The following is a 23979-nucleotide window of genomic DNA, read 5'->3' as shown; positions in this document are numbered from 1 at the left end:
ACGGAGTTTCATCATGTTGGCCAGGCTGGTCCCGAACTCCTAACGTCAGGTGATCTTCCTGCCTCGGCCTCCCAAAGTGCTGTGATTACAGGCGTGAGCCACCGTGCCCGACTAAAAAATCAGTTTCTATTGGCTAAATATGTTAGCAGGAAGCTTATAGGAGGCAAAACAGGAAGAAATGTGGTGAAGGAGTAAGGCTTCTAACCCTTCTGCGGAGGCTGGCGGGCTACTCAGAGCTCCGAACTTCAGCTTCCTGATGATGAAAGAAACGATGCTCCCTGCCTCAGGCGTTAGGGAAACACACAGCACATGCCACACTCTGCCCCTTCCCTGCTAACACATGTACCGTGGGTTCACATGCTCCGCTCTGGATATGTGGACGTCCCGGGCCACTCCCTCTAATGTGGCCACTGTCTGACAGCTCGCAGGTTTGAACCCTCAATCAAGCAGAGTATCTGGAAAAAGCATGGCAGCCGTAGAGAAAGAGAAAGGACGGAAGCCATAAACGTTGCCCCTGGGCATGAGACCCTCGCTGAAGACACGCTTTTACCATGTCAGTCTCACAGGTAACCACACTATCTCACCATTGTCTGTCTCGCCGGTAACATGTTCTAACAACAAGGTTCCCAAACGTTAATTTTTCCTTTTAAGTATTCTTTTGTTACAACTGCATTAATTTTATCTCTTATAATGTGGGGTGTGTGTGTGTGTATGTGTGTGTGTGTGTATGCATGCACTTACATATCTGTGGAATTAAAAAAAAGGGAATTCATTTGAAGGAGCCACTTCAGGAAGCTCACATCCAGCCATCAGTGGCAATAAAAACTAAGGAAGGACTCAGGTGAAAGGAGACTCACAATGAGCTGTGACAACTGGAATATTAATAGAGTCCACATACCAGAAAGAGCTGATGGACATTGACAGAAGAAGTGTTTATGATAACATGTTGATAAAAGCTGAAATCAAGGCAGGTGTCTGGTTAGTTAAGAGTAACCAATATCAGAGATTATTCCTAAACTAGAAGTGGGCACCGTCCCCAGCAGAGTCACGCAGCGTGGCCCACCTTGGTTGGAGAGGACACTCGCCCAGGCTGCCAGGGTGGGGCGAGACCTCAGAACTGGATCAGGCTCATGGCTGGGAGACCAGCACTCCTACCCGCTACCAGCGACGGCGGCCAAGAGTGAGACAGCGGATTTGGTTGTGTAATATGAGAATCAGACAGTGATGAAAAGGTCCCAAGGGCCCTCTAGTGCCACCTTGCAAACAGAAAGCACATACGGTGACCAGCATTACTGTGCATTTGTGGTGCTAAGGGTGTCTAATTTCACGCATTTGAAAAATAACAAAGAATTTTCTGAAGTGGAGACTCTCTCCCTGGGCACCCTGGAGCCCTTACCTTCAGCAGTGCCGGACAGGCCATCGGCTTTGAAGTTGCTAGTGCTTTTCTTTCTTCGGTGCTTCTTTCTGTTGGCGTGAGGGGAGGGGGGCGGGTCGAGCTTGGGGCTGGTGGTGCTGGATATACTGGGGCTGGAGCATACGGAGTCACCCAGCCCTGTGTCTGCCGTTGGACCGGAAAAGGCAAAAAAAAAAAAAAAAAAAAATGCAGAGAGTGAGCACTTACAAAGTAGAGCATGCAGAAACAGCACAGCCACACTCCTCCCATGCCACACAGGCCCTGCAAATAACATCCCATCACTGTATTGCTGGGTTGGAGGCCCAGAGCCTCTGGTATGAGATGGGCTCAGTCCCCCTTGCTGTACTGTGCCACCCGCTATTTAAAAACAAGCGTTTATTTTTCTATCATCAGCATGCTTTGGGTAAGTTCTCCTTCTCTCCTTTGCATGTCTGGAACTCTGCAAAAGGAAACGGGTGAGTTTGTGCTTTTTAGTTATCTTTCTCTTCTTAAAATTACCTTGATATATTAGAAATGAAAATGATGCATTTAAGAATACATTTGGAAATATCATCTTAAATGGGTTTGACTCCTGTGGGTGCACAGGATGAGGGATTCCTGATTCTTTCTTCTGGCCTCAGTATTACAGATGACTATAACTTCATCTTGTTTTACTGTCAGTGAAAAATTCTATGCTATTTTTTTCTCTCTCTCACCAATGTCCAGTGACAGTGTTTGGAAGTCGATATAGTAGGCCTGCCAATTTTTGATTCACTGAAGCTACTGAGAACCGTTTCAAAACCAGTGCACACGTGATTATTCACTATAAGTGAAACTCTCAATGTATTATGTCCATTTGTATCTTTATCACAGAGAAGGCCAAAGTGGTACTACATGACCAGAACGCACATATAATTCAACCAGGGTGGAAAAGCACACTGAAAACATGCAGGAAAAACAGGTGGTGCATGTCTACGGAGTCTTGAAAAGTTTTTATTTCACGATTCAGCATCTTTAAGTCCAAAGTCAGAGTTCTGTGCAGCACACTGCACCCATTCAGCTGATATTTTTTGAGCACTGACGTGAGCCAGCGGCTTTTTGAGATGCTTGGCAGCCATCATTGATTGAGGAGAAACAGATAAACATTCCTGCCCCAATGGGGACTCTGTAAAGTGGAGTGGCAGTGACATGGCAGCCAGGCCAGAACCTGGAGTCCATCAGAAGCTGGTAAGAGTTACGGGAAAGACCAAATAGGAACGTGGGGCATCAAGGCTGGGGAGAGGTGGCAGCGATGGGGGGTGTCATTGAAAATAGGGTAGCTGGGGCAGGTCTCGCTGAGCAGGGGACACTGAGTCAAGACTTGAAAATGGCAGAGGAGTGAGAAGGTAATGAGAGCAGAGAAACAACCAGAGCCTGGCTCTAAGGAGGGAGCCTGGTGTGTTCCAGAAACGGAGAGGGGGCCGGAGTGGCGGCAGCCGGTGTGGGTGGGAGAGGCCTATGGAAGGTGGCACTGGAGAGGACGGGGCTCGCGGGCCACCGTGAGGACCCTCGCCTGTGCTTTGGGGGGAAATGTGGAGCCACTGCAGGGTTTTGAGCAGAACAGTGACATGATTTCAAATTTAAAGATGATGGAAATCAAAATGAATTGAAAATATTTTTATTTTGTGAAGTTCTAGGAAATTTTATCATATGTTGAGAAACGTAAAAACATACAATTTAAGGTATCTGAGAAATACATATGGTCCCAGGAACACCCCTATGCACGTTTCTGGCCGCCCTAAGGCAGAGACCCCTCGCCCCTCTCTGCACAGTCGGAAGCGTCACCCTTCATTGCACGCACCCTTTACACATGGAAGAAGAGGGCTGTGGGGAGCTCCTCCTGCGAAGGGGGTGAAGGGCTACCCCAGGGCTCCTGCAGGGTAGCCCAGGCAGCACTGGACACCGTGAGACCCCCGAGGCTGTGTCAACCGTGTGCACTCCTTGTGGGTGGTCACTCATTCACAAAAGGCGGAAGTTCCCTTCACCACTTTAAGGAGTTGCGAGAAATGTGGCAATTCGTTGTCTCAGCGACTTTCCCTCTACCAGGCAGGAGGTGCTTCCTATGGATGCACATCCTTAGATGCAGAGGCACACGGACAGGTCACTGTCCCCTGGTGGTAGGTGAGAGGTAATGTCAATGGCAGAAATCCGCCTGTCAGCTTCCTGGGGTGCCTCTGTTGTGACTCCACCATCACGGCTCCTCTACTGGCCTTCTCGCCCTCTCCTCCATCCCTAGAGGAACAGCCTCCCCTCTCTCCATCCCCAGAGGAACGGGCTCCCCTCTCCTCCATCCTCAGAGGAACGGGCTCCCCTCTCTCCATCCCCAAAGGAACGGGCTCCCCTCTCTCCATCCCTAGAGGAATGGGCTCCCCTCTCTCCATCCCTAGAGGAATGGGCTCCCCTCTCCAACCCCAGAGGAACGGACTCCCCTCTCTCCATCCCTAGAGGAATGGGCTCCCCTCTCTCCATCCCTAGAGGAACAGGCTCCCCTCTCCTCCATCCCCAGAGGAGCGGGCTCCCCTCTCTCCCATCCCCAGAGGAACGGGCTCCCCTCTCTCCATCCCCAGAGGAACGGACTCCCCTCTCTCCATCCCTAGAGGAATGGGCTCCCTCTCTCCAACCCTAGAGGAACGGGCTCCCCTCTCTCCATCCCGAGGAATGGGCTCCCCCTCTCCATCCCTAGAGGAATGGGCTCCCCTCTCTCCATCCCCAGAGGAACGGGCTCCCTCTCTCTATCCCTAGAGGAATGGGCTCCCCTCTCTCCATCCCCAGAGGAACGGGCTCCCTCTCTCTATCCCGAGAGGAATGGGCTCCCCTCTCTCCATCCCCAGAGGAACGGGCTCCCTCTCTCTATCCCTAGAGGAATGGGCTCCCTCTCCCCATCCCTAGAGGAATGGGCTCCCTCTCCCCATCCCTAGAGGAATGGGCTCCCTCTCCCCATCCCTAGAGGAATGGGCTCCCCTCTCTTGCTAAATGAACATTCCTAGCTTGTCCTGGTCCCATCTTTCATCCTCAGGTGTCTCGGCCAGGTCACTTCCACTCATTCCTCCCTCTCCATCGCGTCATTTCTGTCCTCAGAGGTCCCAAGATCTTTCATACCCACTTTCCTAAACCTCATTATTCCTTAAAGGGTTATTTCCTTAACCCTTGAAGCCACAGTCTCAACAGCAAACACTCATCCAAAGTTACTACACGACAGGGGCTATTCTAGGCTCTACCTTCAGCAATGCGTTCAGGACTCTAAGCAATCTGCTGAGGCATGTGGTATCCCTACCACCTCCACTTTACAGATTAGAAAACCAAGGCACAGGGAGAGGTTAAGTAACTTGAAGTCACAGAGCTCGGTCGGGTCTGCTCAAAACCGCTGCAGACCTCTCCAGACAAGGTTCCTATCCAGACAGAGGGTTTAAATCCACTGCGTTTCTTCCTGACTCCTTGAAGTCTGGCTTCCCTCACCACTGCTTCTTCAAAATGGCCCACTGTTTCACTGTGCCTTCCTTTGCCCCCTTAAGCCTTCCTTTCCCTTATCATGCTAACTGTGCTGGCCCAAGACGCCATGTTTTCCTGCCTCTCCTCCCTACGTCCAGAGGGGCATTCTCCATGTGCATGACACCAACACCAGTTCCAGGCTTGGCTCTACCTGACCCTCTCCTCCCGGCAGCCGGCTCCCAAGAAACAGCACTCACTCTGACCTTTGCATTCCGCGCAGCTTTCTCTGCTATCACCTTGGGCTTCACCCTTGAAACTGACACTTTCCTGCCACTTCTGCCCAACTCTTGCTTTCCACGGTGGACATCTGGTAAACCTCCTTGGTTAACTGTACCCGAGGTGTAGCCAGCAGTCCTGAGACCCGCTGAGCCTGCACTATGGCTGTTTGGTTGTGGTGGGACTACAGAGGTGGGAGCGGGCAGGTTTAAATAAGACACGTCCCTTGCCTTGAGCAGCCTGGGACCTCAAGCTCAGTCTGTTTTCACAAAGCCGCTCCATGACTGCCTGCTCTCCGTTTAAGCACCACTCACCCCTAGTCCAGTTCTTACCTTACCCCCAAGCCTAGACTGTGCAGCCAACTCCACGACGTCCTTCTCCTCCCAGACTTTCACCTTTTAAGCTGTCCCATGATTTTACAATACTAATATTTCTAAAGTAGTAGTTCTTATATGTATTTCTGAAATACTAGATTCCACTGAATATCAGATAAAAGCTATAGATACCTTGGAAAAAAAGGGTGAGCCTAATTAATTTTTATGTATGATTTAACAGTGTTCAGAAGACTCATAACGTTCAGGGGGTGGGGCATCCAGAGACCCCAAGATCATTACCTGATTCCAAAGCAAGCCTTCTCTGTGTTATTCAATGCTTAAACCAGGCAGGGAATCTTTTTGCTCATTTTAAATATTTTCTGCCCACGGTTCCCAGGTCTTTACCAACCCATCCTCTCTATTCAGTGTTAGGAGCCCACTCTGCCAGGTATGGTGCCAGGCCATGGGAAACAATGGTCACTGTGACTGTCTTTGCCCTCAGAGAGCTCAACCCTAGTCCTGCAGGCAGATAAGCAGAACAGGCAAACCCAACTCTCCTTGGCTGCTGGGGCCGCTATTAAGTAATATTATCATATTAAAATCATATTATTTTACTCTGTCCCTTGGGTGTCCTCTCATTTCGACAAGCCATGTTCATCCCCAACTGTCCGTCCTTCCCTCTGTCACTCTGTGTTTGTAACACTCTCTCCCAAACTAACATTTCTCATCTCTACACTCCCATGGAGCCCACAGTTAGGACCTTCTGCATGTGGCTGCCAGTCGCTTATCTCAATCTAACTAGCATGCCTGTGCCCAGGGCAACCACCAGTGCTCACCATCCCTGTGGTGACTTGTGCAATGCTGAGCCTACAGTAGGTGCATTATACCATAAACTCTCTTCCGTTACCCAGCGGTTGTTTTTATGAGCGTATACCAGTATTTCTAAGACACTCAGAACACATACATTAGCTATGTCGTCCACACGACAGGCTTCCACACGGGCGTGGCGGGTCTACCGCTAGGCTCTCTATTCCAGGCCACCACTCTTTATGTCTCTCTCTGTGTTCTAAGCCTATGCGTTGTCACTCTTCACAATTGTCTTAGTTATGATTGACCGTTCTGAGCATATACTCCCGTATATCCATCCACATCAATGAAAAAGATGGTGAACAGCGTGGAGTCAAGATAGAGCTTCCCACCTTAAGATGCACCATCCAGTCCCGGGAGATTCTAAGAGTGACCACTGAGCCTAGATAAATTATACTGTCTTTGTGTTCAGCTCACATATCCTTCAACTTGCCTATGAGGAAACCAAGGAACAACCTTGTCAAATGCTCTGCTGAGGGCTATATGGTACCCAACTCACACATATTTTTGACAACTTAAAAACGATAAAGGGACATCTTTGATGTCTATCCATTCTCTTTAATAAACTACCTCTGTTCAAATACATCTGTTTCCTTTTCCATGTGCACACAAAGCAGCCCTTTAACAATCGAATTCAGAATCCCACCTGGTTGTGACCTGACTCACTGGCATCTAGCTCAGAATTCACGTTTCTGGAAGTCAAAACGGCACGTCTGTTTCTAGGCCCCTTCCCACTTTTAGCTGTAGAAAACTTTTTGCAAAATAATTGACAGGGACAGGGCCCTCTCATTTCCAAGCTTTCTCTATATCTTGGAATATTTATGATTCAGGGAGAAATCCCGGACTCACCTGGAGGAAGCAGCTAAGCGGCTGTCTTGGGAAGGAGACAGCGCTCGGAAATACCACCACCCACCTTCCTCTAAGAGACTGCCACAGCCAACCCATCAGCATTTCCTCCACATCCACTTTTCCTTTTGTGTCCTTCCACATGAGCACTTCTAGCTCCATGGGACTCTGGATTCCCACCGATCCACCAGTTCTCCAGGAACCTCCACCCAGGACCTCTGGCAATGGCTGGAGACATTTCTGGGTATCAAACTGGGTGGAGTGGAGGTGCTACAGGCATCAGGTGGTAGAAGCCAGAGGCGCTGAAAAATGCCCTACAATGCATAGGACAGCCCCTGCCACAAAGAACGGTCCCAAATACCTAAAATATCAATAGCGAGAAACCCCACAGAATTTCAACCAGAGCTTCTAGTCTTCAACCTCTCGCACGCGCCTCCTTTGGAATTTTGGTCTGTCTGCATCTCAGCCTCCTGGGTGTCCTCTCCAGCACCCTGGCCTCTGTGCCACTCCACCCTCATGAAGCTCTTCTGCCCTGGACCTCAGACACTCTCTCTCGTGGTCTCACCCAGGCTTGCTACCAGCAAGGACCACAGTTTCTAGGGTCTAACTGCCACCCCCACCCCTGCCTCCCCAGCTCACTAGCCTTCACTCCCGTGGCTCCTCTATGCCCTGAGTTCTACACCATCTGATGTCCAACCCGCTCACATCCCACGGTTTTTCTTAAATACAGCTGGGCAGCATCCCATATGACTTGAAACTCACCCTTGTAAGTTTCCCTTCTCCTACCGCTTCTCCTGAGTAGGAAGCCCCAACTTCACTGACTTCCAACCCTCCATCTGCTTGGCACCGTCATGGGCCAGGGCTGGGAGAGGGTGGTGCCGTGCACACCGGCCGCCTCTGCGTGGTCAGTGTACCCCTCCGTGGCCTCTAGCCTGCCCTTCAATCCTACCTCACTTCCGTAGTAACCCACTTCCCACTCTCCAAGGGGCTATTTCACAGCTTCTCCTCCCGCTTCAAACACTCCACGCCCCACACTATCCCCAGGATGATCTCACTTTTCACTTCACTGAAACAAAACAAAACAAAACAAAACACCAAAAGCATCCATCAGAAGAGGACACCCTCCACCCCGCCCTGCCCCAGCCTGTCCCCAGCAGTCTCCATGGGCACGGGGCCCCTCCCCTGGGAACTGGATGCTCACCCACTCTCGCTCACCCAGCACCCGGCACTAAACATGAGCTGTCATCTCACATTTTTTCTTTTTTTTGGTGACGAAGTCTTGCTCTGTCGCCAGGCTATAGTGCAGTGGCGTGATCTCGGCTCACTGCCACCTTCACCTCCCAGGTTCAAGAGATTCTCCTGCACCACGCCTAGCTAATTTTTGTATTTTTAGTAGAGACGGGTTTCAACATGTTGGCCAGGATGGTCTCGATCGCTTGACCTCATGATCCGTCTGCCTTGGCCTCCCAAAGTGCTGGGATTACAGGCATGAGCCACCACGCCTGGCCCTGTCATCTCACGTTTTTAACACAACTCTCCGTTGGCCCCACACCTCCACCCTGGACATCTGACTCCTGCCCTTCTTTAAAGCACAACTCCCAAGGGCCTGTCCCTCTGCACTGCTGTCCACGGCTGGCCTCACTCCAGTCCCGCTCACATCCCACCAACCACTGGTGTGTCCCTGCTGGGGCCAGCAGCACCCTGCAGGTGCTGCATCAGTGGACAAGGCTCAAAGCAGTCACACCAGTCTCGGCAGCATCCACACAGCTCATCCCTGCCACCTTAGATGGGGAGCCGTGTTGAGGGGTTCTGCTAGGCAGGCAGAAGGGACACCAGGAAGTTTTAGACTCCAGAAGCCAAAGAAGGAAGCCCCAAGACAGGCCTTCCCCAAGCTGGCCACTGGCGCATCCAGCCCCTCCCTGCCCCCTGTGCTCCGTGGCTCTCTCCACAGGGAACAAGACATACTCCATGCGTTTCTTTGTTTATGGAACATCTTCCCTGTGAGCGCTCGAGCTTCAAGAAGGCGGGCCTTCGCTCATCCTCTTCACCAGCACACATCCTTCCTGAAACATATTCGGGATGAGTAATGGGGTTCGATACGTATTTAAGTTTTATGAAAGAACTGACCTCTGTGTGACAGGCACTTGCACGGGTGGATGGAACGGACCACTTTCTGGTGTATCATACAGCAGTGTATCAATTTCGCGACTTAGTTTTAAAACTAGCCACAAGCATGCTTTTGTGCCAAACCACTGTCCTATGAGTTTCCAATCACTTGGAATCTATTTTTAGGTGAACGACTGAGCCCATGAGTGAAGTCTATTGACACGGAGACAGCATCTTCCTGTTGAGTGCCCCCATGCACCAAGCGTGCCCTAGGAGCCTGCTGCTGTCAGAGAATAAAGGGCAAAACCCCTGTCCCACGTGCCTGATTTCTAAGGAGTGAAGAGAATGCCTATCAAATTTCTTGCTTGATGCCTTCCATAAAAGATGATTTTTCTTGGGCCCTGCTACTCGAACAAAGAAGAGGGGAATCACATCTCTGGCAAGCACACCGATGGCAGGGGCCACAGGTGCAGGGAGAAGTGAGGTACGGAAGAGTCTGCACGCCATCTGCACTGGGCCAAGCATACCCAGGACAACTCCAGCCACCCCAGAGAATGGGACCAACAGGGAGATGAAGGTGTCATTGCACCAGGAGAAAGCCCAGGAGAGGGCTGGGGAGACAGAGAACAGAAAAATGTGAGCCTTGTCCTGGCCACTGCAGGGAGAAGGAGGCAAGCTTTTCAGAAGACACAGGGTTGTCATGGGATAAAAACAACTGTGATCTCAAGAATGGAAACAGAAAGCCAGGCCAGCATTCATGAGCTCCTCGCAATCGTTCTCAGGAGGCTATGATGCGAGTAACTGACGTGTGCAAAGCACCTGAGATCCTGGAAGCAGCACCAGCCCACGCTCCAATCTGCTGCTCACAGGGCCGAGGTCCTCCAAGGTGGGTCTGCAAGCATCCTCCCTGCCCCATTTGGAGGCATGGAGTTGAGGCAGTAAGTGACTTTCCAGGCCACGCTGCAGGCAGGGCGGGGTGCGTCTCTGCCCACTGCATTCTCCTGCCATGGCAATGCTCCAACACTCCATAGCCCAGGCCCTGGACATTTTACTCCAACTTTCTTGCTGGAAGGAGACAGCCAGTGGCGCCTGACCACTCAGAGGTAGGGCGTCTACGGTGGACCAAGAGGGAGGCACTCAAGCCCTTAGAGAAGCCAGGTGCTCCGGGCTGGGGTGGGTGGGAGCAGCTTTGGCAGGAGTGGACAGGCAGCCGGCGGGGAAAGCGGCACAGCTTTGACAGGAGGAAGCTCTGGTGCCAGTTTCAGACGCTTGCCTGTGGGAGGGCCCGGCTGCAGCAGCAGGGGCACCGGCTACACGAGGGAGTGGCCACTATGGTGCTGAGAAGGTGATGGCGGCGGCCAATTAGGATGTGAACTGAGGGGGGCCGTGGCAGGAGACAGAAGTCAGGCAGGAAGTGTGACCTGGGACTCAAGACCAGTGAGGACCAACCAGAGAGGACCGGCCTGGAGGCCAGGCCCTGACCTCTCCTGGGCTGGGTATTCTCATGGCAAGAAGAACCGGGTTCCCGTCCACTGGGCGCTGAGCTCGGCCATGGGAATGTGAATGCCCCTGGCTTCTAGGTCTCGAGAGCTCCCTTTCAAGGAGTTGTTTAACATTCCTCTGGTTTAAAATATGAGCAATCACAACGCACTAGGCTTCCACGCTGTGCCTTTCCATTCCAACTACTCCCCTCGCCTGACAAGGTATTCCTCAAATTGAAGAGGCTCTGAAAGCCCCGCCTGAGACACTGTAAATGAGCTCCAGCCGGCCCACGGAGCGCCATCCGCTCCTCCTGGCTGCATACAAAGAATGCATTTTATTTTGTATCAATTACCGGGCACCGGGACAGACGAATACTGTCAATGGCGTGAAGTACGGGAGGGGAGGGGCAAAGCGAAAAAAGCCATGCCAAATTAAAAAAGTGAGCGCCTCATTACTCCACATCTAAACCGGCTCTGACGGAGGGACTGGGGTCCCGAGCCGCGCGGCGCTGAGCCGGGATGGGCCGGCACTATCCCGCACATTCATTGTCGGCCATTAGTTCTTCCCAATCGGGCATCAATGTTCAACGCACACCCCAAAAAATATATAATACGAGCAATAATGATCACAATCTGCAGTCTCTCCGAGCTTCGGAACGTGAAGTATGAGTCAAAGAAGCAGTTTCACTTTTCACTCGGAGAGCTGACAAGCATGACTAGAGGGGGAATAAAATAACATTCCGTCCGCATAAATATCAAGCAGCCTGCTTGAGACTGATGGGCCAGGAATGTATTCTTAGCTATCATTCCGGCAGACAGGCCCAAGGACACTCATAACTTATTTTACAATCATTTAGTTTCAGCTCAAGTGGAAAACGTGACAACTTATCTCTGCTGACAAGATGCCATATCGAACCTTACAATTAACTCTCCTCCGATTATCTGCCCAGCCGATCATTAGCTGGGCAATTTTTGATGAACCATTGCAGGGAGCTCGCCTTGGTGAGGGTCCTCTCCAGGTGCGCTGATAGGTTTTTGACATCCCGGGTGATATTCAAGAGATGAGGCTCCATGCTCGTGATCCTCATGTCCCTCGCGCTCCCGAGGGTCTCTAAATGTGTCCGCTGGGGGAGGTGCTGGGCGTAGGTGCACTTGATCTCTGCAAGCCTCCCTGCTGCAAGGACTCCCGCTGTTACCGCTGCCCTTAGCAGGGCCCTAATCCCCGCCCGGGTCAGATCTTCCCTGACCCTGGAGCCTGGATTTCAGGGAGTGCAGGGCCCTCCAGAGACACCTCCAACCATTCTCCCTCAGGGAGCTTAGTTTGATGAGGGGCGCGCCAAGAATTTGCTAGAAGGAGGCAACACTCACTCTGGGAGAGCTGCAATGGTTCCTGAAGGGTTGGCTGTTAATTTTCTACATGTTGATTAAAGATACAAAATGCTTTAAAACATGTTCATAAGAAGCATGCATCTATACGGAAAAAAAAGGAAAGGAAAGACAAAAGAAAAGGGAGAGGAAACTGCTAAGCACATGTGCATCAGCCCCCTGCCCCCGCTGGCTTCCATCCTATACCTTAATTTACCTATTTGGCAGTGTCAGGTACATGAATAAAAATCTTTTTTTGTTTGGTATTAAAAGAATTTAAAATTATCAAAGACAGGCCCATTTGTAGGTGCCAGGAAGGGAAATCAGTTGAGGGCTAAAGCCCCCTATGAACTCAAGATGAAGTCGTTGTAGGAACTCGTAAATTAAAACGCACTTCCTTTGATACACGGCCAACGATATAAAGCTAATTTGGATCTTTAATAAGGGCTCTGTTCTTTCTGAAGCTTACAGAGATGTGTAGGCCGGTAAATAAAGAACAGGCCACCTTTGCCATCCAAGGAAATCACAACATCCTGGGTCTCTGTTAAAAGGTGAGTGTGAAGTGAGGTTCAAAACCTCACCCCTTCGCACAGTCCTTTTGACGGGAGCTTTCAGCGGGAGGAGGTTGACTTGAATTCCCCATCTCTGAAGATGTTTCAGAGACTGGCATTATTGTCCCTTTCCCTTTGCCGCTCACACAGAGGTACACAATGTCAGAGGGGCAGCGGGGACACGGCAGGGGGCCCAGGAAGATGACAGGTGTTGGCGAAAGGAAAAGACAACACAGTGTTAGACTGAGTTATAAAAACGGGGAGGAAAGGAATACAATAGGAGGAGCCAGAACCAAGAGAACACACAGGAGACAAGAATTGCCTACTCAGGCCATTTTCAATTACGCCCAGAGATCTCTCTAAATTAAGCCTAGTCAGTAGGAATTTAGGAAATTTGATCTTCCATTGAGATGAGGACCTTGATTACTGAAATACGTTTATAAAGCCTTACAAAGAAAAAAAGCACATATTCTGACCACCAATTCAGGAACAGAGTTTCTTTTTTGAGAGGATGAAAATGTTCTGAGATTGACTGTGGTGATGGTTGCAGGTATCTGTGAGATACTAAAAACTACTGCATTGCACCTGTTAAATAGGGGAAGTGTGTTAATGTGATTTTTATCTGAATAAAGCTGTTTAAAAAACAAGAAAAAAATGGGAGAGGTCGTTGTGTTAAATACTACAAAGCAATCAAATAAGGAAGATTTTAAAACGTCCACTGTACGGTCTAGTGAGATGGGGGAGAGGGTCAGAGGGGACAGGAGGGTGGCTGGGTTCCCCCAGAAACTGAAGCTAAAGGCCATGATGAGACTTGGGCCATGAGCTGAGTCTGGATGAAGAAATGGACGTGGCTGTCTGGCCTCCAGCCACCTAACCAGGATCTGGCTCTACACAGCTGACCCACGGGAGGTCCCAGTCTCGGGCTGCTCACGGGGCCCTACCCTGAAGGGGTGTCCCCAGCCTCCTCCTCACCACAGGTGGGATAGCTCTCGGCTTCTCAAGCTTCTCTGTGTTCTCCCCTCCCAGGTCATACTCCTCTGCTCTCTCCTCTTGGTTCCTGTCACTTTCTTTGCACTCCATCCATTTCCTGGTATCTCTCCTTTCTTGTCCACTACAACAGTTTTTTTTTCATGCTGGAGGGCCAGCTGGCACTGAATGGCATCCAATTTGAAGGGATGACAGAAGGAACACAGAGTGGCCAAGTGAGGCAGAAAGCCTGGGGAAGCCGTGGGGAGTGTGCCAGAAAGGAGCATGCTTGGGAATGCAATGCATACCAGGAATTTATAGTTAAGGCTCAAAAATCAAATTGTGCTCTAGCTGATTTTTAGCTGAATGCAAGCAGCATAAAGTTTAAATTAATATGGTGAACTCCGATAAATGGGAAGGCACGATGCACAGTGCAGTTAGATGGAAATGAAATCATTTTGAGAGATTCCCGCTTCTCCCAGCCTCTTCTCTTTTTACATAATCAGCCACTACCATTTCTCAAGTTGGGTGCTCAGATCTGCTAAATTGAAAAGAGATTCTGTTTCACATGTGAGGGTGGGCAGGCTGGGGACAGACTGAGCGTGTCTTGCAGAAAACTCAATTAAATCAGGAAGGTAATTAGATGTAGGAGACCTCTTTGATCACATAAATTTCTCATCTTTAGAAACTTAGCTGTTTCTATGAAAAGTCACATGCAGTCAAATGACCCACTGCTGCACAGAAAAGCATCCTGTCTGAGCGGGGAAGGTGGGCTCCTTAGGCCAGTACAGCGAGGGGCTGTGTCCAGGGTCCTGAATGCACCTGGCCACTTCACTCTGCTCAAGGTACAGCAATACACCAAACTCAGGCCGCTGCTTCGAAGTACATCCCTGCTCTTGTCTACTGACATCACGTGGTTTGGAAAAAGTGTGTTGGTGTCCTCAGCTGTGGGAAAACCTGATATGCAGAAGCCCAGACTTAAAAAGGAGGCAATTTGGTTGTGAGATATCATGCCATGGGTTGAGCGTTAAACGTCGCAAGAAGGTAAGTAATAGGATTCTTTTCTTCTTTAACATCACAAAGAGCAGAATATGCTTTGGTTTGCTTAGTCAGTTCCCTGCTGCTTAGATGGATTCCAAATTTTTGACCATAAATGAGTACTTCTGTGTGTTTTCAGTCATTAGAATTATGACTTTGGGGCATTTTTCGAGGCACAGGCTCATGAACATGAGCATTCGTGGGGCTCTGGATACATGCTGCTGGGCCGAAGTTCTGTGCTGCTCCCACCAACGGTGTGTGAGGATGTCCAAGCTGTGTGTCACTGGAGCTGACATGTCTGTTACACTTCAGCTCCCACCCTGCCCACCTGCTGATGGAGAGGTCCCTGCTCCTTAGCATGGCCCACACCCAGGGTACAAGAAGGAAGCAGATGGAGGTCAGGGAGAAAACTGCATGGTGCTCCATGAACTGGGACCGCACAGACTCAAAGGCAGCTCCAGCCCCAGCCTAGCCACCCGGCCACGTGACCCTGGGGATGTCATCTCTTTTAGCCTCAATTTCTTCACACAGGAAATGAACAAAATATCGCGAAGGCCTGGCACGGGTGTTGATGCGACGTGATTTCTGCCCAGTGCTCTGAATGTCAAAGTGAAGAAATTCAATGAAGCGCGGGTAAACGGCGGGAGTAACTATGACTCTCTTAAGGTAGCCAAATGCCTCGTCATCTAATTAGTGACGCGCATGAATGGATGAACGAGATTCCCACTGTCCCTACCTACTATCCAGTGAAACCACAGCCAAGGGAACGGGCTTGGCGGAATCAGCGGGGAAAGAAGACCTTGTTGAGCTTGACTCTAGTCTGGCACGGTGAAGAGACATGAGAGGTGTAGAGTAAGTGGGAGGCCCCTGGTGCCCCTCTGTCCCCGCGAGGGGGTGGGGTGGGGTCCGCCAGCCTTGCATGAAGAAATAAATCTTTGGCTCACAAAAAAAAAAAAAAAAAAAAAAAGGAAATGAACAAAATAGCACCCCTGAACCTCTGCCCTCAACCGGCCTCACCCTACTCTTGCTCTCTTCTCCATCTTGGTCAACTAAGATGGCCAAGAGCCAGCTAAAGACTGACTAAGGCAACGCTACCCTCCACGCCAAACCAAGGGGAGGCAGTGCATGTGGCCCATCTACCATGTGCTTGGTGTGGGGCTAGACAACATCCAGACACATGGAGGGACAGACAGACCCACGCCCTGGTCAGGCTGTCTCCTGGGAGCTGCAATAACAGCAGTAAATAAACGAAGCTCCTGCCCTGAAGAGCTTAGGTTCCAGCAAAGGGGGAGAGTTAATAAGCATATATATGGGTGCATATCGATCACGAGGAGGGATGACAAGTGCTGTGGACCAAACTGAAGGACTCAAATGGGGTGGCAGGTGGAGGCGGGGTGTGGAGGCTGCTGGCATGCTGAAGCCCCCCTTGTTCCTGAAGAACGTGCAAACGTGGCTGTCAAGGGCCCCTGGCTTTTCCAAACAATTATCATTCACACAGTTAAAACGCAGGACCTCAACACAGAACCATAACATATGAGACGCAAGTCACTTCCGCCAAAAGATGAGGCATTGTAAGGAGAAAGTTAGAGAATGATGAGAAAGGATGTTGGAAAATACAGTTAGACCTGCCACAATGAAAGCTGCACAAACCACCGTGACTGTGAGCAGCGCTCGGAGGGCTGAAGCCTGCCCTTCAGTGGCACAGGAGGCAGCCTCTCTTCCCAGCTCCCTTGGACACTGCACCCCTTTCATGGCCCTTAGTGTGCTATGATTGCTTCTGTGGATGTCTCCTTTATGTGGCTGTGTCCCTTTGATTTTTTTTTTTTTTTTTTTTTGAGGCGGAGTTTCACTCTTATCGCACAGGCTGGGTGCAATGGCGTGACATCGGCTCACCGCAACTTCTGCCTCCCAGGTTCAAGCGATTCTCCTGCCTCAGCCTCACAAGTAGCTGGGATTACAGGCATGTGCCACCACGCCTGGCTAATTTTGTATTTTTAGTAGAGAATAGAAGAAACAGGGTTTCTCCATGTTGGTCAGGCTGGTCTGAAACTCCTGACCTCAGGTGATCTGCCTGCCTCAGCCTCCCAAAATGCTGGCATTACAGGCATAAGCCACTGTGCCTGGCCTGATTTTTAAAAGTACATTTTCTTTTTCAGACAATGTCTCACTCTCACCAGGCTAGAGTGCAGTGGCATGATCAAAGCTCACTGCAGCCTTGAACTCCTGGGGCTCCAGCGATCCTCCTGCCTCAGCCTCCCAAGAAGCCTGGACCACAGGTGTGCCCCACCATGCCCTGAAGATTTCTTTGTAGAGATGGGGTCTCACTATACCTCCCAGGCTAGTCTCAAACTCCTAGCTTGAGTGATCCTTCTGCTTTAGCCTCCCAAAGCACTGAGATTACAGGCGTGGAAAAAAATTTTCTTTACGGATGTTCAGTGGCCAGCAAGCACCATGAACAAAATAGGTGCTCTGTAATCAAGTCTGTCAAGACAAGGAGGTGCCAAGTAAGACCACTGCAGCACAAAGAACAAACAAAATTTGAATAATGTCTTTGAAATGCTGGAGGGAAAAAAATGCAGTATAGTTCTAATTGTCTATTTAAGGCTTAGGAGTGTTGAATATTATTTAAATACCAGCTAACAAATCTGTATGAAATATCCTTGCAGTTTGAACATTTTGGAGAATAAAAAATTAACATCTTATAATGATAAATTACATCTTCTTTTCCCTTGGCCATCACATGTAACCTTTTGTTACGCTAGAAGGCAACTGTGGGAACCATCAGGGTACTTTTTGGGGGGTTAAATCAAATGCTAATTTGCAAAATTCATTCTCCCTTATCTGTCCTCATAGAAATATTTTGTAAACACCTAAAATATTTGAAAAACTTCTTTTCCAGGTGATTTCATGACTCTCTCCTAACCTGTGGACAGGAAGTTTCACTATGAAAAGGGATCATTGCAACTCCCAAGCCTTTATTGGAGGTGGGTGGCATGTCCGAGTCAGCGAGGACGGTGATAGCATCGTGGTGTCAGGTGCCTTGTACGGAAGGCCCAGCCACTTGAAAGAGAGGCCGTGTGGGTCCTTCAGCCACACCTGGCTCTAACAATTGCCCCAGTCAATGGGCTGGAGGTCACAGAGCAACACTCTGGCTCTTGGAGCCACCCAGCCCACAGGGCAGCTTTGAGGGTTTGGGTTCCACTGGTAATTTATCCACAGTGACCCTGAACAGAAGGCCCTGGGGCTGAGCTGAAGGAGGGGATGCCACTGCTCAGGACCACCAGGATGGTGAGGCTCAGCACCAGAGGGACACGATCTTGACGGCACACTCGAAGGCTGTGTGCGCAGAAACTCCAGATATTTACAGATTTGACCAACAACTACCCAGGGCCACTCAGGGGGAGGCACTGTTTAAGGCCCTGGGGAAATAGTAGTGGAACAAAACAGAATATTTCCAGTTAGAAAAAACAGATAAAATTTACAGTGCAAACATTTCACACTAATCCAATCCTAATTCTATACTGATACAGATTGACTTGTAGACACTTGTGTCTAAGTATATTTGTCTACAAATATATTCATATACATACTTGTGTCAAATACATATACATACTTGTGTCAAATACATATACACATTTGTGTCAAATACATATACACATTTGTGTCAAATACATATACACATTTGTGTCAAATATATATACACATTTGTGTCAAATATATATATATATATATTTGTGTCAAATATATATATATATATATTTGTGTCAAATATATATATATATATATATATATTTGTGTCAAAATATATTTGTCTACATTTGCATCATGAGCTGCCTGGGGCACCTATCTGGTACCTGGATAACCTTTTAAAAATATAAACATTTTTGATAAAAATACAGGAAAAAAGTCCGCATATTTAAATTTAAGGATTTGGCTGATGAAATTTTTTTTAAAAAAGGTATGTTATGACTTCTTTGACAGCCACTGAAAAGAAAATATTTTTCTCTCCTGCTGTTTTAGGATTTTGCTGGGCTGCTGCAAATGACTAATGACTGTGCTACATATTTTATGTAGATTCTGAGGCTGGGGTTGACCTCTAACTTCCTCTGCTTGAAAACTAGATATTATCAGCCCATTCATGTCTCTGACAAGAGGCAGGTGGGCACATTCATGTCAATAAGGAAGTGGAAACATGAGGTCATCTGTGCACTGAATACTGGAATCAATCTGGTGTGGTGTTAATGAGAAGATGAGGCTTATGACCTTTCATTTTTGACTACATTATTAAACAACTGTATTTAAAAATAATTTATCAGGTCATATGACAGAAGGTTTCCCAAACCAGATAGTAAATAAGTAGAGCAGGGTGGACCATTTGTTTCCAGTAAAAATCTGTAGCTAAGACTTCCTCTTGAGAGGAACCTGACAGTTTCCTGCACTTATGAAGCTCTAAGTTTGGCTGGTGTAAAAACTGCCTGTGTGTGATGGGACTGGGAGACTGGCGTGGTGTAACTCATCTGCAGCCCAAGGCTCCGGTCATCCAGGATAGGAGGAAATGTTTATTTTGTATCAACAGACGAGTGATTCCCGAGAATGAATCAGGGAGAAACAAAGGCTGTAGCAAAGGGTAGTGACACGAGCCACCTTCACCAGGGTGACATTCATTCTGTCTTTCCTGGGACAACCTCTGTTTACGCCTGTTTCTCAGGGCCATTGTTAATATGTGGTCAAGGCAATCTTAAACCAACCCTGCAATCATTCCAGAAATGAGAAGAACAAAGTTCAGAGGAAATCTATTAATTTTGACTAAGCTTTGGGCAAGTAAGAGGTTTGAAAACCTGCTACACATTTTTCAGTTCCATGCTACTCTGTCTCACGATGACTGACAGCATTGTCCATAATCGCACCTGGGGCTGGTAAATGCTGGAAAAGTTTGTAACATGAAAGATAATTTGAACGTGCTGTGGACATCGATGGAGTATTCTACTTGGGAGAACTATCTCCACTAACACCTCCACTCGTGAGCATCTTCATCCGCAACGGCAGGTCAAAGTCGGAAGTGTTTTCTAAAGCACAGCCTTTGAAAGCAGCTCCATCACAGTGGCCAAATGTGTCTGCTTTATTTTGTATTTTCCATAAAATAAGAAATCAGAGTGCAACCTCCAGAATTAATGATATTTAAAAACTAGAATTAAATTTACTTCCAGCAGAAAACTATCAGTAATTCAACATTACTATTAGATACTATTAGAATATTTTTTTAAAAAAGAACTGACTTTGTGTGCACCTCCAAAGTTTTATCATATTATTTTTACTAGTGTCTTGGAATTTGGGCTCTGTCCAGCCAAAAAAAAAAAAAAAAAAAAAAGTGCTTGGAGATCCTGAGTTACATTTGCTGTGAGTTTAAAGCATTTCCTTTATCAACCTAAAATTTTGCTAATATAGTTCAGTCACATACTGTGGTTGATCTTTAGGGAAAATTGCTTTAAAATAAACTGAAAGGTAAGATTGTGCTCCAAAATGTAATAATTGACATTTTTCTCTCTTTCTTTAAGCAAAACCCTGACCTCCTGTGGCTGCTGGAAGGGTCAGTGGTGGATGCAGCAGGAAGCAGAATCCTGGCAGGCTGGCTATTCAGCAGAGAAAGCTCTGGCCATTCTTCCCTACAGCAGCCTTTCATCCCCTGGGGTGAGGTTAAAATCCTCGGTGACTATATCCACCCACCTCTCAGCCAGAATCAGGGTCCCTCCCTTCCTTCCCAGCGCTGCCAGCCCCCAATCCTCAGGAGTACATCCCTTTTCTCCTCCCGCAATTCCTGCAGGTTCCCACCAGCCATAATTTTCTCTTGCACACACTCCCGGCATTTGCTCCTGCCCACACACCCCGTGATGTCCTATGGCACAGCCATGGCCAGGTCTGGCTGGCTGACTCCTGCTCTTCTCTGCAATTCTGTAGCTCACCAGCTCAAGTCCCTGTGCGGGGCTGGGGAAACCCGGAGTCACCGCTGGGAGAGAAGACTTTCCCTGGGCACTCTGGGCATGAGACTGCTGGGAGTTTCTTACTCCAAATTTGTCCAGGATCACTGGGGCCATAACCCAGGCTAGACTTTCACACTCACCCCATTTTCTGTGCTCTCCAACTCCAGCATGGACCTTTACCCATCCCAACTGGCTTTTCCCAGCAAACACATCACTCTCTGTGTCCAAGCATCTCCCAGCAACCCTCCAGGGAGCCGTTTCATCGCTATTTTTAGTGTCTTCCCAGACTTCCCAGCGCTGGCTACAGAAAAGGAAGAAACAGGTGCAGTTTCTTCCACGAAATTCCAGTTAGTTTTCTAGTTCTAGATCCATGATACTTTTGCCTAGGCGAGGGAGTCTATTTTTCCTGGCAGAACTTTCCATTCTGCATGAGCTGTGACTCTGGCCTTTGGTACTGTGGTGATCAGAGAGGAGCACAGGGTCCACGTGCTTGGGGGTGTGGCGTGGCTGGGGTAGCTCAGCCCCAGGGCTGTTTATGCAGCTGGACCAACTCGTGTTTTGCTTTTATTTTATGAGCATAAGTGGAAAATGGAAACATTTTAACTGATATTAGTGAAAAGAGCATGGCGCTCATAAGCTTACTACGCAAAAGAGGCACAAAAACGGAATTCGCTAGGCATGCTCAAAGCGGCAAATCTACACAGCCTTGGGTGTTCGAGGGATTTAAGCAGATCTGTTCAGTTGTGAAGAAAGAGACTAAGATGATGATCTGGAGACACGGTGCAGAAGGGACAGGCTGAGAAGTGGCATAATCAGGAATTTCATGGTATTTTTCAGCTCCTTGGGAAGAGCACCCCGGCCACCGCCCTCTTTTGAAGTGGTGTGGCAGCACTTCTTACACATTCAACGTCATAGGTGTTTCCAGAAAAAAAATTATCATGGAAATTACAGGTTGAGCATCCCTAATCTAAAAATCCAAAATGTTCTGAAATCTGAAAATTTTTGAGTGCCGACATGACGCTAAAAGGGAATGCTCAATGGAGCCCTTCAGATTTGGGGTTTTGGGTTTAGGGAGCTCAGTGTGCATGTATGAAAGAAGGGGCCTTCCTGTATTTGACTGCACATCAGGTACTTTTCAAAAACCTATCTGCTCATGCCATGCTTGCCTCACCCAGGGAGAAGGGGCTGGGGCAAGAGAGGATTCAGAGCCTTGCTCCCCATATGGCCAGGTGAAAATATTCACTGACTATTAAAAATTATAATTCGCTTAATCTAACTAAACTGTAAGTTGTGATTCATCGTATTGTGGACACTGCGTTTGTAAATAATTCCAGATAACACTGGAATGCTGTCTGCTTTACTGGACACGGGATAGGCTCTGCAGAGCTGCACTGTGATTTGATACCTGGCTGCTCTGTATTGAACTGGGTCTTCCCATACACCTGTCATTTTCTTGACTCTGTGGCAAGTGGGAGGATGGGGGCCAGGATCCTAGCATTCTCACTCTGCCCTGACTCATGCCTCTGCCTGGCTGCTGTGCCCCCACTGTCCCCTCCAAGTCTCAAACACCCGCCTCTGTCCACCCTTCTCTATCATGGCCAGCTGAGGACCCGTCTCTAGCGCCACAAAGACAGACTCACTGCACTCACTTTTTAAATTAAAGTTTCAAACTAAACATCCCTACTGCCAAAGCGGACATGGAAATTCTCAAATGTTCACCTCTCAATTTGTGTTCTCGTTATGAAATTCGTATTTTAAAACAACTTTATTTAAAACATTTTTAGGCCGGGCGCAGTGGCTCACGTCTATAATGCCAGCAGACTTTGGGAGATGGAGGTGGGGGGAACACAGAAGCTCAGGAGTTCAAGACCAGCCAGGGCACGATGGTGAAACCCCCATCTCTACCAAACATACAAAAAATTAGCTGGGCATGGTGGCGCGTGCCTGTGGTCCCAGGTTCTCAGGAGGCTGAGGTGGGAGGATCCCCTGAGCCCAGGAGGCAGAGTCTGCAGTGAGCTGAGATCGTGCCACTGCATTCCAGCCTGGGTGACAGAGTGAGACCCTGTCTCTAAGACAAACAAACAAACAAACAAACAAAAAACCCCCCAAAACCCAGCACATTTTTAGATGAGTATGTACTCATTTCTAAAAGCTGAAATGGAACAGGTAAAACAGGTAAAACTTCCCATGAGTCCCCTGCCCTCCTCATTCACATGGCCTTCATGCAGACACGTGCATTCAGGTGGGCACACAGGGAGCCTGGCCTAGCCCAACGTTCAGGCTTTGATCTGTACATCGCACGCCAGATCCTCATCACCTGCACAATCTTGCACAAGTTATTCAAATTATTTAGGACTCAGTTTAATCATTTAAAAATGAGGATAATAGTACCACCTCAGAGAACTTCAGCGTAGACTTAACAAATAGTAGCTATAAAGCATTTAATCCAGGGCTTAGACACTGGCAAACAGTAACATTCAACTGCTCATTCTACCACCTAATACTTGGAAAATTCACTCAACAGAGGCTGACTGTGCCCCTACTGATGGAGACACTGTTCTAGGCTTTGAGAATAGAGACAAACAAGACAGTCCCTCCCTTTAAGAAGCTTAAATTCTGGTCGGGGGGAGATGACAGATCAGAAAATTGATCCAGCAGTCCCACTACTGGGTATCTACCCAGAGGAAAATAAGTCATTATACAAAAAGACACTCGCACATGCATGTTTATAGCAGCACAATTTGCAATTGGAAAAATATGGAACCAGCCCAAATGCCCATCAATCAACGAGTGGATAAAGAAAATGTTATATATGGCCAGGAGTGGTGGCTCACGCCTGTAATCCCAGCACTTTGGGAGGCCGAGGCGGGCGGATCACGAGGTCAGGAGATCGAGACCATCCTGGCTAACACGGTGAAACCCCGTCTCTACTAAAAATACAAAAAATTAGCCGGGCGTGGTGGTGGGCGCCTGTAGTCCCGGGAGGCTGAGGCAGGAGAATGGCCTGAACCTGGGAGGCAGAGCTTGCAGTGAGCCAAGATCGCGCCACTGCACTCCAGCCTGGGCGACTGAGCGAGACTCTGTCTCAAAAAAAAAAAAAAAAAAGAAAAAGAAAATAAAAAGAAATTGTTATATAAATATATATAAAATAACATATATATTATTATGGAATACTACTCAGCCACAAAAAGGAACAAAGTAATGGCATTTGCAGAAACCTGGGCAGATTTGGGGACTATTATTCTAATGAAGTAACTCAAGAATGGAAAAGCAAACATGGTATGTCCTCACTCATAAATGGGAGCTAAGCTATGAGGATGCAAAGCCATA

At 48.5% G+C, this 23979-nt stretch overlaps 1 protein-coding gene across 10 annotated transcripts in view; it reads right to left on the bottom strand.

Moving 5' to 3' along the window:
- The window catches only part of AGAP1 (ArfGAP with GTPase domain, ankyrin repeat and PH domain 1), a 644171-nt gene that overhangs the window by 161110 nt on the left and 459082 nt on the right, over positions 1 to 23979 (bottom strand). For all 10 annotated transcript variants that reach the window (XM_030802725.1, XM_012501083.2, XM_030802726.1 and 7 more), the window contains one exon: positions 1397 to 1558. In XM_030802725.1, coding sequence (XP_030658585.1) covers positions 1397 to 1558 — 162 coding nt within the window. The remainder of the gene's footprint in view (positions 1 to 1396; positions 1559 to 23979) is intronic.

Source organism: Nomascus leucogenys, chromosome 22a, assembly GCF_006542625.1.
Source record: "Nomascus leucogenys isolate Asia chromosome 22a, Asia_NLE_v1, whole genome shotgun sequence".
NCBI lineage: Eukaryota > Metazoa > Chordata > Mammalia > Primates > Hylobatidae > Nomascus > Nomascus leucogenys.
Note: the sequence above shows the minus strand (reverse complement) of the source record. Positions and strands in the feature narration are given on the sequence as shown.